At 44.6% G+C, this 16,790-nt stretch overlaps 1 protein-coding gene across 1 annotated transcript in view; it reads right to left on the bottom strand.

Moving 5' to 3' along the window:
- LOC138949462 (uncharacterized) overlaps positions 1 to 16,790 on the bottom strand; it is a 166,847-nt gene that overhangs the window by 86,745 nt on the left and 63,312 nt on the right. The window contains exons 5-6 of the mRNA XM_070321294.1: positions 8,669 to 8,773; positions 7,173 to 7,292 (exon numbers count right to left, since the gene is read on the bottom strand). Coding sequence (XP_070177395.1) covers positions 7,173 to 7,292; positions 8,669 to 8,773 — 225 coding nt within the window. The remainder of the gene's footprint in view (positions 1 to 7,172; positions 7,293 to 8,668; positions 8,774 to 16,790) is intronic.

Here is a 16,790-nt window from a genome sequence, read left to right on the forward strand (position 1 = left end):
TGCTTACCTCCCCCCCCCATCCCTCAACTATCCTAGCTAATAGAAGACTCTCTCCCTGCTTACCCCCCCCCCCCATCCCTCATCTATCCTAGCTAATAGAAGACTCTCTCCCTGCTTACCCCCCCCCCCATCCCTCATCTATCCTAGCTAATGGAAGACTCTCTCCCTGCTTACCCCCCCCCCCCATCCCTCATCTATCCTAGCTAATGGACGACTCTCTCCCTGCTTACCCCCCCCCCCCCATCCCTCAACTATCCTAGCTAATGGAAGACTCTCTCCCTGCTTACCTCCCCCCCCCATCCCTCAACTATCCTAGCTAATGGAAGACTCTCTCCCTGCTTACCCCCCCCCCCCCCATCCCTCAACTATCCTAGTTAATAGAAGACTATCTCCCTGCTTACCTCCCCCCCATCCCTCAACTATCCTAGCTAATGGAAGAGTCTCTCCCTGCTTACCTCCCCCCCCCCCCCCATCCCTCAACTATCCTAGCTAATGGAAGACTCTCTCCCTGCTTACCCCCCCCCATCCCTCAACTATCCTAGCTAATGGAAGACTCTCCCTGCTTACCTCCCCCCCCCCCCCATCCCTCAACTATCCTAGCTAATGGAAGACTCTCTCCCTGCTTACCCCCCCATCCCTCATCTATCCTAGCTAATGGAAGACTCTCTCCCTGCTTACCTCCCCCCCCCCCCCCATCCCTCATCTATCCTAGCTAATGGAAGACTCTCTCCCTGCTTACCCCCCCCCCCCCATCCCTCCTCTATCCTAGCTAATAGAAGACTCTCTCCCTGCTTACCCCCCCCCCCATCCCTCATCTATCCTAGCTAATAGAAGACTCTCTCCCTGCTTACCCCCCCCCCCATCCCTCATCTATCCTAGCTAATGGAAGACTCTCTCCCTGCTTACCCCCCCCCCCATCCCTCATCTATCCTAGCTAATGGAAGACTCTCTCCCTGCTTACCCCCCCCATCCCTCAACTATCCTAGCTAATGGAAGACTCTCTCCCTGCTTACCTCCCCCCCCATCCCTCAACTATCCTAGCTAATGGAAGACTCTCTCCCTGCTTACCCCCCCCCCCATCCCTCAACTATCCTAGCTAATAGAAGACTATCTCCCTGCTTACCTCCCCCCATCCCTCAACTATCCTAGCTAATGGAAGACTATCTCCCTGCTTAACTCCCCCACATCCCTCAACTATCCTAGCTAATAGAAGACTCTCTCCCTGCTTACCACCCCCCCCCATCCCTCAACTATCCTAGCTAATGGAAGACTCTCTCCCTGCTTACCTCCCCCCCAACCCTCAACTATCCTAGCTAATAGAAGACTCTCTCCCTGCTTACCTCCCCCCCCATCCCTCAACTATCCTAGCTAATGGAAGACTCTCTCCCTGCTTACCTCCCCCCCATCCCTCAACTATCCTAGCTAATGGAAGACTCTCTCCCTGCTTACCTCCCCCCCCAATCCCTCATCTATCCTAGCTAATGGAAGACTCTCCCTGCTTACCTCCCCCCCCCCCATCCCTCAACTATCCTAGCTAATAGAAGACTATCTCCCTGCTTACCTCCCCCCCCCATCCCTCAACTATCCTAGCTAATAGAAGACTCTCTCCCTGCTTACCACCCCCCCCCATCCCTCAACTATCCTAGCTAATGGAAGACTCTCTCCCTGCTTACCTCCCCCCATCCCTCAACTATCCTAGCTAATAGAAGACTCTCTCCCTGCTTACCTCCCCCCCCCCATCCCTCATCTATCCTAGCTAATGGAAGACTCTCTCCCTGCTTACCTCCCACCCATCCCTCAACTATCCTAGCTAATAGAAGACTCTCCCTGCTTACCTCCCCCCCCCCCCCCATCCCTCATCTATCCTAGCTAATGGAAGACTCTCCCTGCTTACCCCCCCCCCCATCCCTCAACTATCCTAGCTAATAGAAGACTATCTCCCTGCTTACCCCCCCATCCCTCATCTATCCTAGCAAATGGAAGACTCTCTCCCTGCTTACCCCCCCCCCCCATCCCTCAACTATCCTAGCTAATAGAAGACTATCTCCCTGCTTACCTCCCCCCCATCCCTCAACTATCCTAGCTAATAGAAGACTCTCTCCCTGCTTACCTCCCCCCCCCCCATCCCTCATCTATCCTAGCTAATGGAAGACTCTCTCCCTGCTTACCCCCCCATCCCTCATCTATCCTAGCTAATGGAAGACTCTCCCTGCTTACCTCCCCCCCTCCCCCCCATCCCTCAACTATCCTAGCTAATAGAAGACTCTCTCCCTGCTTACCTCCCCCCCCCCATCCCTCAACTATCCTAGCTAATAGAAGTCTCTCTCCCTGCTTACCTCCCCCCCCCATCCCTCATCTATCCTAGCTAATGGAAGACTCTCTCCCTGCTTACCTCCCCCCCCCCCATCCCTCAACTATCCTAGCTAATGGAAGACTCTCCCTGCTTACCTCCCCCCTCCATCCCTCAACTATCCTAGCTAATGGAAGACTCTCCCTGCTTACCCCCCCCCCCCCCCCCATCCCTCAACTATCCTAGCTAATGGAAGACTCTTCCTGCTTACCTCCCCCCCCCCCCATCCCTCATCTATCCTAGCTAATGGAAGACTCTCCCTGCTTACCTCCCTCCCCCCCCCCATCCCTCATCTATCCTAGCTAATGGAAGACTCTCCCTGCTTACCTCCCCCCCCTCCATCCCTCAACTATCCTAGCTAATAGAAGACTCTTCCTGCTTATCTCCCCCCCCCCCCCCCGCCATCCCTCATCTATCCTAGCTAATGGAAGACTCTTCCTGCTTACCTCCCCCCCCCTCCATCCCTCAACTACCCTAGCTAATGGAAGATTCTTCCAGCTTACCTCCCCCCCCCCCCCGATCCCTCATCTATCCTAGCTAATGGAAGACTTCCTGCTTACCTCCCCCCCTCCCTCCATCCCTCAACTATCCTAGCTAATGGAAGACTCTTCCTGCTTACCCCCCTCCCCCATCCCTCATCTATCCTAGCAAATGGAAGACTCTCCCTGCTTACCTCCCCCCCTCCATCCCTCAACTATCCTAGCTAATGGAAGACTCTTCCTGCTTACCTCCCCCCCCATCCCTCAACTATCCTAGCTAATGGAAGACTCTCCCTGCTTACCTCCCCCCCCCCATCCCTCAACTATCCTAGCTAATGGAAGACTCTTCCTGCTTACCTCCCCCCCCCCCCATCCCTCAACTATCCTAGCTAATGGAAGACTCTTCCTGCTTACCTCCCCCCCCCCATCCCTCAACTATCCTAGCTAATGGAAGACTCTTCCTGCTTACCTCCCCCCCTCCATCCCTCAACTATCCTAGCTAATGGAAGACTCTCCCTGCTTACCTCCCCCCCCCCATCCCTCATCTATCCTAGCTAATGGAAGACTCTCTCCCTGCTTACCCCCCCCATCCCTTAACTATCCTAGCTAATGGAAGACTCTCTCCCTGCTTACCTCCCCCCCATCCCTCATCTATCCTAGCTAATGGAAGACTCTCCCTGCTTACCTCCCCCCCCCCATCCCTCAACTATCCTAGCTAATAGAAGACTCTCTCCCTGCTTACCTCCCCCCCATCCCTCAACTATCCTAGCTAATGGAAGACTCTTCCTGCTTACCTCCCCCCCCCCCATCCCTCAACTATCCTAGCTAATGGAAGACTCTCTCCCTGCTTACCCCCCCATCCCTCATCTATCTAAGCTAATGGAAGACTCTCCCTGCTTACCTCCCCCCCCCCCCCATCCCTCAACTATCCTAGCTAATAGAAGACTCTCTCCCTGCTTACCCCCCCTCCCCATCCCTCAACTATCCTAGCTAATGGAAGACTCTCTCCCTGCTTACCCCCCCCCCATCCCTCAACTATCCTAGCTAATAGAAAACTCTCTCCCTGCTTACCTCCCCCCCCCCCCATCCCTCAACTATCCTAGCTAATAGAAGACTCTTCCTGCTTACCTCCCCCCCCCATCCCTCAACTATCCTAGCTAATGGAAGACTCTCTCCCTGCTTACCACCCGCCCCCATCCCTCAACTATCCTAGCAAATAGAAGACTCTCTCCCTGCTTACCTCCCCCCCCATCCCTCAACTATCCTAGCTAATAGAAGACTCTCCCTGCTTACCTCCCCCCCCCCATCCCTCAACTATCCTAGCTAATGGAAGACTCTCTCCCTGCTTACCACCCGCCCCCATCCCTCAACTATCCTAGCTAATAGAAGACTCTCTCCCTGCTTACCACCCCCCCCCCCCCATCCCTCAACTATCCTAGCTAATAGAAGACTCTCTCCCTGCTTACCTCCCCCCCTCACATCCCTCAACTATCCTAGCTAATAGAAGAATATCTCCCTGCTTACCTCCCCCCCCCCCATCCCTCAACTATCCTAGCTAATGGAAGACTCTCTCCCTGCTTACCTCCCCCCCCCCCCATCCCTCAACTATCCTAGCTAATGGAAGACTCTCTCCCTGCTTACCACCCGCCCCCATCCCTCAACTATCCTAGCTAATAGAAGACTCTCTCCCTGCTTACCTCCCCCCCCATCCCTCAACTATCCTAGCTAATAGAAGACTCTCCCTGCTTACCTCCCCCCCCCCCCATCCCTCAACTATCCTAGCTAATGGAAGACTCTCTCCCTGCTTACCACCCGCCCCCATCCCTCAACTATCCTAGCTAATAGAAGACTCTCTCCCTGCTTACCTCCCCCCCCATCCCTCAACTATCCTAGCTAATAGAAGACTCTCCCTGCTTACCTCCCCCCCCATCCCTCAACTATCCTAGCTAATGGAAGACTCTCTCCCTGCTTACCACCCGCCCCCATCCCTCAACTATCCTAGCTAATAGAAGACTCTCTCCCTGCTTACCACCCCCCCCCCCATCCCTCAACTATCCTAGCTAATAGAAGACTCTCTCCCTGCTTACCTCCCCCCCCCCCCCCCATCCCTCAACTATCCGAGCTAATAGAAGACTCTCTCCCTGCTTACCACCCCCCCCATCCCTCAACTATCCTAGCTAATAGAAGACTCTCTCCCTGCTTACCTCCCCCCCCCCCATCCCTCAACTATCCTAGCTAATGGAAGACTCTCTCCCTGCTTACCTCCCCCCCCCATCCCTCATCTATCCTAGCTAATGGAAGACTCTCTCCCTGCTTACCTCCCCCCCCCATCCCTCATCTGTCCTAGCTAATGGAAGACTCTCCCTGCTTACCTCCCCCCCCCCCCCATCCCTCAACTATCCTAGCTAATGGAAGACTCTCTCCCTGCTTACCTCCCCCCCTCACATCCCTCAACTATCCTAGCTAATAGAAGAATATCTCCCTGCTTACCTCCCCCCCCCCATCCCTCAACTATCCTAGCTAATGGAAGACTCTCTCCCTGCTTACCTCCCCCCCCCCCCCATCCCTCAACTATCCTAGCTAATGGAAGACTCTCTCCCTGCTTACCCCCCCCCCATCCCTCATCTATCCTAGCTAATGGAAGACTCTCTCCCTGCTTACCTCCCCCCCATCCCTCATCTATCCTAGCTAATGGAAGACTCTCCCTGCTTACCTCCCCCCCCCCCCCATCCCTCATCTATCCTAGCTAATGGAAGACTCTCTCCCTGCTTACCCCCCCCCCCCCCCATCCCTCATCTATCCTAGCTAATGGAAGACTCTCCCTGCTTACCTCCCCCCCTCCCCCCCCCATCCCTCAACTATCCTAGCTAATAGAAGACTCTCTCCCTGCTTACCTCCCCCCCCCCCCCCATCCCTCAACTATCCTAGCTAATAGAAGACTCTCTCCCTGCTTACCTCCCCCCCCCATCCCTCATCTATCCTAGCTAATGGAAGACTCTCTCCCTGCTTACCCCCCCCCCCCCCCTCATCTATCCTAGCTAATAGAAGACTCTCTCCCTTGTAAGACCGTCCACCCTTTCTAGACTTTTTCTCAGATTTTGTATTTATAACCTCTGATTAACCCCATTTTAAGACTCCTTTTTTAAGACCTGTATTTCTGAGCTTCGAGGTCTTACAAGAATGATTCTAATTTATATGACCCCACCCATTTGTTTACATATATATTTTTTAAATGCTGTTCCTTCTTCATAAAATAATGTTCACGAGAACATTCACGTTCGACTTTTTGACAAAAAAATGTATCCCAATGTCTCCATTCAGTTATACAACCCTGAGAATATCCCATATGTACAAACTTGCACCCCCGACCCCCTTCCCACCACCACCGCTAGCCTCATACTCAACACCCTGTACATTTTGAAAAAGATATATTTTTACAAGAACCAGCATTTTCTTGACCGAATTAATGTTTTGCTGGCCAAAACAAATCTCCCAAAATATTTGAGAAAACCTCAATTTTTGTTTTATGAACATGACCCCACTGTGACCCTATAGCTTCAAAACGCCTAAGATAACGTCAATGTTAAAGGCACAGTGCTGCTCACAGCCTTCGTTTTGCGTTTTTGTTGCAGCTGAGTGCATTTACAGTTCAAAAATCCTCCTATGGTAGTAAAACAAACCCAAAACTACCCAACGACGACATCTGTGAAGCTCGACAGTTTCTTGTTCACGCGAGTGCATAAATTAACCTAGTTATTACGTGGTGTTTGGTCGGAGTTCGATTCAACTGAGTGATTCCGGCCTCGATTTTGTTTTACACAAACTCATGATGACGTCTGACATAGTTTGCTAGTGACGTGTCTTTTTGTGCATGATGTGGTGATCTACCTGATCTAAATTTAGATCCAAAAATAGGTCAAGACCAGCCGGGTCCGAGTACGAAATTAATTCGTAAAAAAATCGCAGTTCTTGACTCTTTGGGTGCAAGTCAATAAAACTTGGTAGTTCTTCTAACGGATAGCTGCCTGAGGTATGACTAAAAGCCCCAGGGGCTCCGTGCACCTGGATTTGACAAGTTCAGTACCTTTAAGTTTTTATGAATCGAACATGACATCAAAACTTGACGAGGGTCAATCAAACTTCGGTCAAGTGGGGAGATGATTAAACCCTTGGAGTGTGCAAAGTTTCACAAGTCTAGGTTAAAAAAAACACGGACAGACGGCCGGCCGCCCATACAGACTCACCGGTTACTTAGGTAAATCAAAACTGATTTGTTTTCTGTACCTAAACACGGCCTGACTGTGACTGACATGTGACGAGATTGATATGAAAGGTCCACTCACCCATGACTTTAACTTCACAGAAAACTATTTGAAATTTCCGTCCATAGTTGGGCAGGTCTCGCTTCTCAAAACGAAGATATCGCCCAGTGAGCTCGTGGTAGCAAGATGTCTTGAACGTCGCTGTACATGCAAAAAAGGCAACAGTCGTTTAGTTCTGTCTTCTCTGCTTACTTCTTAGTCGATTGTTTCTTTCTGCTTCACACTATAAACATGTATGCACAAGACAGAAGGGTCACATAACTGAGGTGCGTTGCCTGGAGCAAACGCTGTGTACGAGAAGAGACAAATCGATTCCATTTTGTAGACAACGGTGTGTTCGCGGAAAACGTTGCTATTTTTAAGCACTCTCCCTACAATCAAGAAAATGGACTCGTCTCGTCGCTGAAGGTTCAGTCCATGCATGCAATATAGGGACGATAGTGCGAATATTTGCTTTTCACTGAAGACTGCCCTCTCTGTTCCCTACTGACAATAATTGACGAGTCCTATCGCTGATAGCTCAATCCATGAGTACATGTTAGGGGTGACAGAATGCATTGGCCCTTTGGCTATTTGTGTATGTTCGCGTCGCATCTCAAGTGAAAAAGCTGAATTGACCTGCAAAGCATTTTCTCTTATTTGTGTGCGTGTGTGCTTTTGATCACGTGAAACTAGGAAATAGTGTCAGTGACTGTGGTCAGTGTAAAACAATCATGCTATGGTGTGGTTTGTGTTTTCTTCCCCCAGCCCCCCTCACTAGGGCTTCCAGAAACATGAATACACGCATGCAGGAAAAACTGGGTAGCGTCGTATACTGTCCACAGGGAGAAAGCAGCCCGAATTTCCATAAGGGTAACCTCACATTATGAATCTTATCCTTATCTCCCTTTCCCTCCCTCTTCTCTGGGCTATTGTGTATTGTATTGTTTGACCTCCCTTCGTCTCTTTCTCTTGTTCACGTTTCTCTTTCTACTTTTCTCTGTTGTTGTTGATAATATTTTGTGCATCTTTCCTATTCTTTGTCTTATGTTCCCCCTCTGTCTTCTGCGTGTCCCTCTTCTTCTTCCCCCTCCTCCTCTTTCCTCTCCCCCATCTCTTTCTTTGAGTGTGTCCCATAAGGTTAGTATTGCTGTTTTGCAAACCTCTTGTGTGGAGGAGTGGGTTTTTTATTTTCGATTTTTAAAAATGAAAATGGATCTATATATTCTTCAGAGCATTCTCTGGCATGGGGTATCTCAGTTTTGCGATGTATTATTTACTTACGTCAATTTTGCATTTTACTAAATGTTGAGGCGGCACACTCACAACTACAGTTTTAAAGCTATTTCCTTAAAATTGTCGGCAAGTAAGCTTTGGGTCGGTCCGAACTATGGGAATGCATTTCAGCTCGGTACGTTAATAATTTGTTAATCAAATTATCATTTAGGAATCTGAAAGAATCCGAGAGTAAGCAAAGGGTGGTATGTCTGCTGCTGGGGTTGACTGATCATGAATGGTTAAGTATTTGTTTGCCTTACTTGTAGATAATGGGTGGACCAGAGACTCAACATCTCCGTAGACAGGCCAGGTATAACAGATCTCCCCATCCACAAGGGCTTGCAGACCCCAAAACCGCTTTGAGTCTGTAAGTAAATGCACGTTATCTAAACATACAATTTAAATGTACTACTTATCTATGAGTATGAAACAAAAGAAAGACAGAACAAGTCGCGTGAGGCGAAAATACAACATTTAGTCAAGTTGTCGAACTCAGAGAATGAAACTGAACGCAATGCAATTTTTCAGCAAGACCGTAACTATACTCGTAGCATCGTCAGTCCACCGCTTGTGGCAAAGGCAGTGAAATTGACAAGAAGAGCGGGGTAGTAGTTGCGCTGAGAAGGATGGCACGCTTTTCTGTACCTCTCTTAGTTTTAACTTTCTGAGCGTGTTTTTAATCCAAACATATCATATCTATATGTTTTTGGCATCAGGAACCGACAAGGAATCAGATGAAAGTGTTTTTAAATTGATTTCGAAAATTTAATTTTGATCATAATTTTTATATTTTTAATTTTCAGAGCTTGTTTTTCATCCAAATATAACATATTTATATGATTTTGGAATCAGGAAATGATGAAGAATAAGATGAACGTAAATTTGGATCGTTTTATAAAACATTTTTTTTTTTTACAGTTTTCAGATTTTTAATTACCAAAGTCATTATTTAATTTTTAAGCCACCAAGCTGAAATGCAATACCGAAGTCCTGCCTATGTCGAAGATTGCTTGGCCAAAATTTCAATCAATTTAATTGAAAAATGAGGGTGTGACAGTGCCGCCTCAACTTTTACAAAAATCCGGATATGACGTCATCAAAGACATTTATCGAAAAAATGAAAAAAACAGTCCGGGGATATCATTCCCAGAAACTCTCATGTAAAATTTCATAAAGATCGGTCCAGTAGTTTAGTCTGAATCGCTCTACACACACACACACAGACAGACAGACACACACACACACACACACACACACACACACACACACACACACACACACACATACATCACGACCCTCGTCTCGATTCCCCCCTCTATGTTAAAACATTTAGTCATAAATTGACTAATTGTAACAAACAAACAAGTCGCGTAAAGGCGAAAATACAACATTTAGTCAAGTAGCTGTCGAACTCACAGAATGAAACTGAGCGCAATGCAATTTTTCAGCAAGACCGTATGTACTCGTAGCATCGTCAGTCCACCGCTCATGCTCATGGCAAAGGCAGTGAAATTGACAGGAAGAGCGGGGTAGTACTTGCGCTGAGAAGGATAGCACGCTTTTCTGTACCTCTCTTCGTTTTAACTTTCTGAGCGTGTTTTTAATCCAAACATATCATATCTATATGTTTTTGGAATCAGGAACCGATAGGGAATAAGATGAAAGTGTTTTTAAATTGATTTCGAAAATTTAATTTTGATAATAATTTTTATATTCATAATTTTCAGAGCTTGTTTTTAATCCAAATATAACATATTTATATGTTTTTGGAATCAGAAAATGATGGAGAATAAGATAAACGTAAATTTGGATCGTTTTATAATTTTTTCTTATTTTTTTTTTACAATTTTCAGATTTTTAATGACCAAAGTCATTAATTAATTTTTAGGCCACCACGCTGAAATGTAATACCGAAGTCCGGGCTTTGTCGAAGACTACTTGACCAAAATTTCAACCAATTTGGTTGAAAAATGAGAGCGCGACAGTGCCGCCTCAACTTTCACGAAAAGCCGGATATGACGTCATCAAAGACATTTATCGAAAAAAAGAAAAAATCCGTTCGGGAATATCAATCCCAGGAACTCTCATGGAAAATTTCATAAAGATCGGTCCATTAGTTTGGTCTGAATCGCTCTACACGCACGCACGCACGCACGCACGCACGCACGCACGCACACACACACATACACACACACACACACCATGACCCTCGTTTCGATTCCCCCTCTATGTTAAAACATTTAGTCAAGTTTTGACTAAATGTAAAAAACAGAGATGATAACAAACAATCGTATTACTGTTATCAAATCTGCAATACACTGTATTAGCTTTCCACGGTCGTAGGCACCCAGCCAGGGGAATTTTTTAATAAAAGGGTTTAAAATGAGGATGCGCGTCTCAAACGTAACACTTGACGTCGAAGGAATGTCCTAGTGAGACCTGAGATCTTTATTCACAAAGCATGGGTGCTTTTACAAAGCATGGGTGTGTACACTAGTCAGATAACATATATTTTAATTCGTTTCAGTTTTGCACTCCGTCATCGTTACACAAGCAGATTTTTTGACTCACATGCGAAGCAAAAGTGAGTCTATGTACTCACCCGAGTCGTTATGATGAATATGGAAGAGCGACTTATCAAACTTTTATTAACGTCTTGAAAAAAGGTGGGTTCTGAACACAGTGTTTTACTTTTTACACAGATGTTTCTGGAAATCGCTCTTTTCTGTCAATAATTTCAAAAGGCCAATCTACCAGGACAATGTCTTATCTAATCAATATGTGCATTACTTTAACCGGGCCAACCGATTGAAGTGAAGCAATATTTCAACTTTTGCGCCGTCCAAGGCCAAATCGCCTATGTTCTGAGATCCCGCAAGGAAAAAGTATTAGACGCAGTTTAATAATGACATTTTGCATACCATCAGATCAATCCTTTGTAATCATGTATTCCGCAGAGCGACTCATAATTACTATTAACATGTTGTGAATATACTTGATTCTGAACACAGTGTTTTTGTTTTGAATACAGGCGTTTTTGGAAATCGTTCTTTTCTCTCAGTAATTTTAAAAGGCTAATCTACAAGAAGAACATCTGTTCTCATCAATACGGGCTATACCTTGACCGGGCCAATCGATTGAAGTGAAGCGATTATCCAACGGCTGCGCCGCCGAAGGCTGAATCAAGTCATAATAGAGAGTGAAAACGCTATTTGACGTCGCGGCAAGCTGAAACACTAGAAATTATCGCCCAAGTTCCAAAGATTCGCAAAGGAAAGTTATTCGTATCAGATGGATGAAATTTCGCGTGTCACACGATCACCCTTCTGTTATTATCTATTAAAAAAAACAAATTACAAAAGCTTTTTTTACGTCGTTGACAGGGTTGATTCTGAACACAGTGTTTTTATTTTGACTCAGGTATTTTTTTGAAAACGCTCTTCTCTCTCAGCAATCTGTGTGACAAATGGATTTGTACATAGTTTAGTCTAAATTAATGTTTAACATTTTTTTAGCAATTTTATTAAATGTGTGCAGATTAGCTTACCATACTTTCAATCCGCATAGTATGGCCTGATAGAATTGACCAATGGAAGAAGGGGTTTCAATCAGCATAGTATGGCATGTTAGGATTGACCAATGGGAGAGGAGATTACTAAATTGGAGAAACTGTAAGTAGCCATGTTTGTTGTATCGAGCAGAACATCATAAACTATCACTGGAGACGGGTGTGTCTGCCCAGGTCTCCACATTTATGATCGGGTTCTCAAATAGCATTGAGGTCGACGGTATGTGACTCATGTTTGGATGAATCATGTTGGATTCATTGCTGTGAATACACAGGTATTTATTGAATTGTGTTTGTTCAGTAATCTTGACTTGTGAAATGACTTTGAGAATAATGTTGTGAATTGGATTAGAAGATGTGTGAGCTGTTGTCATTTTGGAAAGGAATGTTTGTATTTTCCTTTGTAATGGAGTATTTGGTAAATGAGCTGAAATGATATTGTAATAGCATATAGGCTAGTTGACGGATGAATGTGATATTATTGAGTAAGAGTGGAATTAATATTTTATGGAGAAGTTTGACTGAGAACAGAGTGGTTGAGACTTATGATAGTATACACTTTTTACACAGCACCCCGGTGGGAGCGAGGGTGTACTCCACTGCGGGAAAGAAGGAAAAAGATGAACATCCCCTCCTTGTCGCCACTGTAAAGAAGGTCATCGGATGCAACGGCACAAGGTTGTAACGCAGCGCAGGAATTCTTAGATCCGGTGGAATCCCACCCCATATCACCATGGTCGTAATTTTTCATTGGTGTGATATGGATCAAGTAAATGAACCCGCTGAACTGTGAGTAACAAGTGAAGAGTGAGATAAGAATCCACAAATATAAACATTGAAACGACGTCATCGAGGGACAGATATTCCTCCACGTAACTACTCAACTTATTATTAGGCCAAAAAAAAAAAATTGTCTGTTTAGGGTAACCCGACCGACCCTATCGATTTGGCGCCGACCCAAAAACTTTTTTTTGATTTCAAAAAAAAAAAGAAAAAAAAGAGGTAAAAATGCTAAAAAAAGACATTTGGTGTTTCTTTTTCTCCCTTTCTCTCTGTTTTATTTATACGTTAGTTTTGAAACATGTATTCATCAAATATAAGAAGTGAATGTTCAGCCAACATAGCATTTACAAAAAACAAAAAACAAAAAAAAACAAAAAAACCACCTACCTACCGACCCTACTTTTTTTGGTCATGTTACCCTAAACAGACAATTTTTTTTTTTTTGGCCTTACATATCAGTGATTGTTGATTGTGTGTGAATTGCCATACATGTATTTTGTATGAATGACTTACATATAGGTACGAGGGCAAAGGGCAATAACTTGTTTAAGTCTTTGTGCCTAGTTTGAGTGCTGTGTGTGTGTGAAATGGAGTGACTTAGTAAACAGAGTTAGGACATGCATTTCTGATAGAATAGTTATTTACACACAGACACTTCCAGAAAAAAAACCTTCGTAACAATTTAAAAAGGCTAATCTACAAGAAGAACATCTTTTCTCATCAATACGGGCTATACTTTGACCGGGCCAATCGATTGAAGTGAAGCGATTTTCCAACGGTTGCGCCGCCGAAGGCTGAATCAAGTCATAATAGTGAGAGAAAAAAGCTATTTGACGTCGCGGCAAACTGGAACACTAGAAATTATTGACCAAGTTCCAAAGATTCGCAAAGGAAATGTATTTTTATGAGATGGATGCAATTTCGCGTGTCAAACAATCAACCTTTTGTCATTATATATTCAAATGAGCAACTTACAAAAGCCAACAATACGTCTTTGATAGTGTTGATTCTGAACACAGTGTTTCCTTTTTAATACAGGCGTTTGGGGAAATAATTCTTTCTTGTCAGTGATCTGAAGAGATAAATCTATTAGTAGAACATCTTTTCGGATTATTTAGTGTGTGCATTGTTTCGACCTTGCCAGGCGATTGAAGTGAAGCGATTTTCCATCTTTTGTGCCGCCAAAAGCTGAATCAGTTCGTTACGAAGTGTAAAGTAACAAGTCGCGTAAGGCGAAAATACAACATTTAGTCAAGTAGCTGTCGAACTCACAGAATGAAACTGAACGCAATGCAACGCAGCAAGACCGTATACTCGTAGCATCGTCAGTCCACCGCGCACGGCAAAGGCAGTGAAATTGACAGGAAGAGCGGGGTAGTACTTGCGCTGAGAAGGATAGCACGCTTTTCTGTACCTCTCTTTGTTTTAACTTTCTGAGCGTGTTTTTAATCCAAACATATCATATCTATATGTTTTTGGAATCAGGAACCGATAGGGAATAAGATGAAAGTGTTTTTAAATTGATTTCAAAAATTTAATTTTGATAATAATTTTTATATATTTAATTTTCAGGGCTTGTTTTAATCCGAATATAACATATTTATATGTTTTTGGAATCAGCAAATGATGGAGAATAAGATGAACGTAAATTTGGATCGTTTTAGAAAAAAATAATTTTGTTTACAATTTTCAGATTTTTAATGACCAAAGTCATGAATTAATTTTTAGGCCACCAAGCTGAAATGCAATACCTAAGTCCGGGCTTCGTCGAAGACTACTTGATCAAAATTGCAACCAATTTGGTTGAAAAATGAGAGCGTGACAGTGCCGCCTCAACTTTCACGAAAAGCCGGATATGACGTCATCAAAGACATTTATCAAAAAAAGGAAAAAAACGTTCGGGGATATCATACCCAGGAACTTTCATGTCAAATTTCATAAAGATCGGTCTAGTAGTTTGGTCTGAATCGCTCTACACGCACGCACACACGCACGCACACACATACACCACGACCCTCGTTTCGATTCCCCCTCGATGTTAAAACATTTAGTCAAAACTTGACTAAATGTAAAAAGCCCGTCGCGGTGAGCCGATTTTCCAAATTATTGCCCATTTTCAAAGAGCTCACAGAATAGAGATATTAAAACAGACAAATCAAATCATTTGATTTGAAATGTGTAGCAAAAGGTCAATCCGTTTTTTCATGATGTAATCGAGAGAGCCATTAATGAAAATCACAGTTTGTTTGTTTGTTCGTTCATGGGTTGAAACTCCCTCGGCTTTTACGTGTATGTCCGTTTTTACCCCGCCATTTAGGCAGCGATACGCCGCTTTCGGAGGAAGCACGCTGGGTATTTTCGTGTTTCTATAACCCACCGAAGTCTGACATGGATTACAGGATCTTTTTTGTGCGCACTTGGTCTTGTGCTTGTGTGTACACACGGGGGTGTTCGGACACCGAGGAGAGTCTGCACACAAAGTTGACTCTGAGAAATAAATCTCTCGCCGAACGTGGGGACGAACTCACGCTGACAGCGGCCAACTGGATACAAATCCAGCGCGCTACCGATCGACTGAGCTACATCCCCGCCCTGAAAATCATAATAACTTCTTGAAGAATATTGCTTCCGAAGGCAGTGTATTTATTCCAACCTAGGAACATAATCCGTTATAGTGAACAGATCTAACAAGAAAGGCAAACGCTTAAATGTGTATGACCGGATCATAACCCTGTTTTGACCTTGAAATTTGACGACGCTCAACCACATTAATGTTTAGTTTTCTTGTGGGATGTATTGTTTTAGATGTAAATAGAGTGGTAGTTATTTGAGACCGTGTAAACTCCAGTCAAGGGTGTTTGTTTACATGCGCTTTAGTAAGGTACGACACAGAATGTGCGTGCTTTAGCTAGATTACAGTTTTTACTTTAATCTGCTTTGGGAAATGTGTACTATTAGGACTAAAATGTAAATTAATGTTGGACTCGTGACACAGGATAGTAGAAGATGAAAACCGCTTGCTTATTAAAGCCCCAGTCGTCTCAAATGGTTTACAGAACTATTTAAATCTTCTCGTGAAAAAAGCAGTACTAACCTTATCGAACACGTTCTCTTGCAATAACATTTAATAGCAATAAATGGCACAGTTCGTTTGAATGGCTGATTTAGCTCGCGTAAACCACACACCTGTTTTCGTGGTGTATCTAACCCCTGAGCCATCGTGAACCCGTGTGATCCACTTAACTTTCCTTTTTTTTCTAACAATTTAGTGGTCAGTTTGTGATTTCAATCCGACTGGCTGTATCTGCAATAGCACGTTATTGTCCACCTCTGAATCTAAATCGCAACAAACGGCTGTGAGTAACACGAACTGAGCAGTGGCGGTTGACTGTTCGAAGAAACTGGCGACATGCAGAACATTCGTCTGCTACGAGAAACACGTTCCTGGCTATCTTTTTTTAAACTTTCAAAACTTCGAGTTGTACTAATCTTGTCTTGATGAAAAAAGAATTATTTTATGATTTAAGAATGTTTGTGTAACAAGCTGTCAATTTGAAATTGAGATTTTAAAAGTTAGGTGTAGCCCCAGATCGCGCCGTCCGATTGTCTGGCCACACAAAAATGAATTCTTTGAAAATGGCTCGCTCTAGGATGTTCTCAAGCGGTGAGTGTTTAAACGAAACCGGGGTGTTTGTACTGTGTGTAAAAGCCTGACAGTGACAGTGTCTGCACATGTGATGGTTTACGGGAGGCTGACTGTGCCTTTAATGTTTATATAATTATTTAGCAAAGTTACGGAACACTTTCTGGCAATTCATTGCAGGTGTCTCTTAATGACAGTACAGCGAATGTCCCTTGAACATTTTAAGGTCCAGATCGTCAGAACACGTTCCCAAATTGGCTCCTTATGTGCTGATTCTTCAGTTTACACGGGAAACGACTATCCCTCCACTAAGTCACATACCAAAATTCAAAACCCTGACTGCTTGCTGGGGTGAGTTTGAATATGTTGATGAATTAATGTTGGAATA

This window comes from Littorina saxatilis, linkage group LG15 (assembly GCF_037325665.1).
Source record: "Littorina saxatilis isolate snail1 linkage group LG15, US_GU_Lsax_2.0, whole genome shotgun sequence".
NCBI lineage: Eukaryota > Metazoa > Mollusca > Gastropoda > Littorinimorpha > Littorinidae > Littorina > Littorina saxatilis.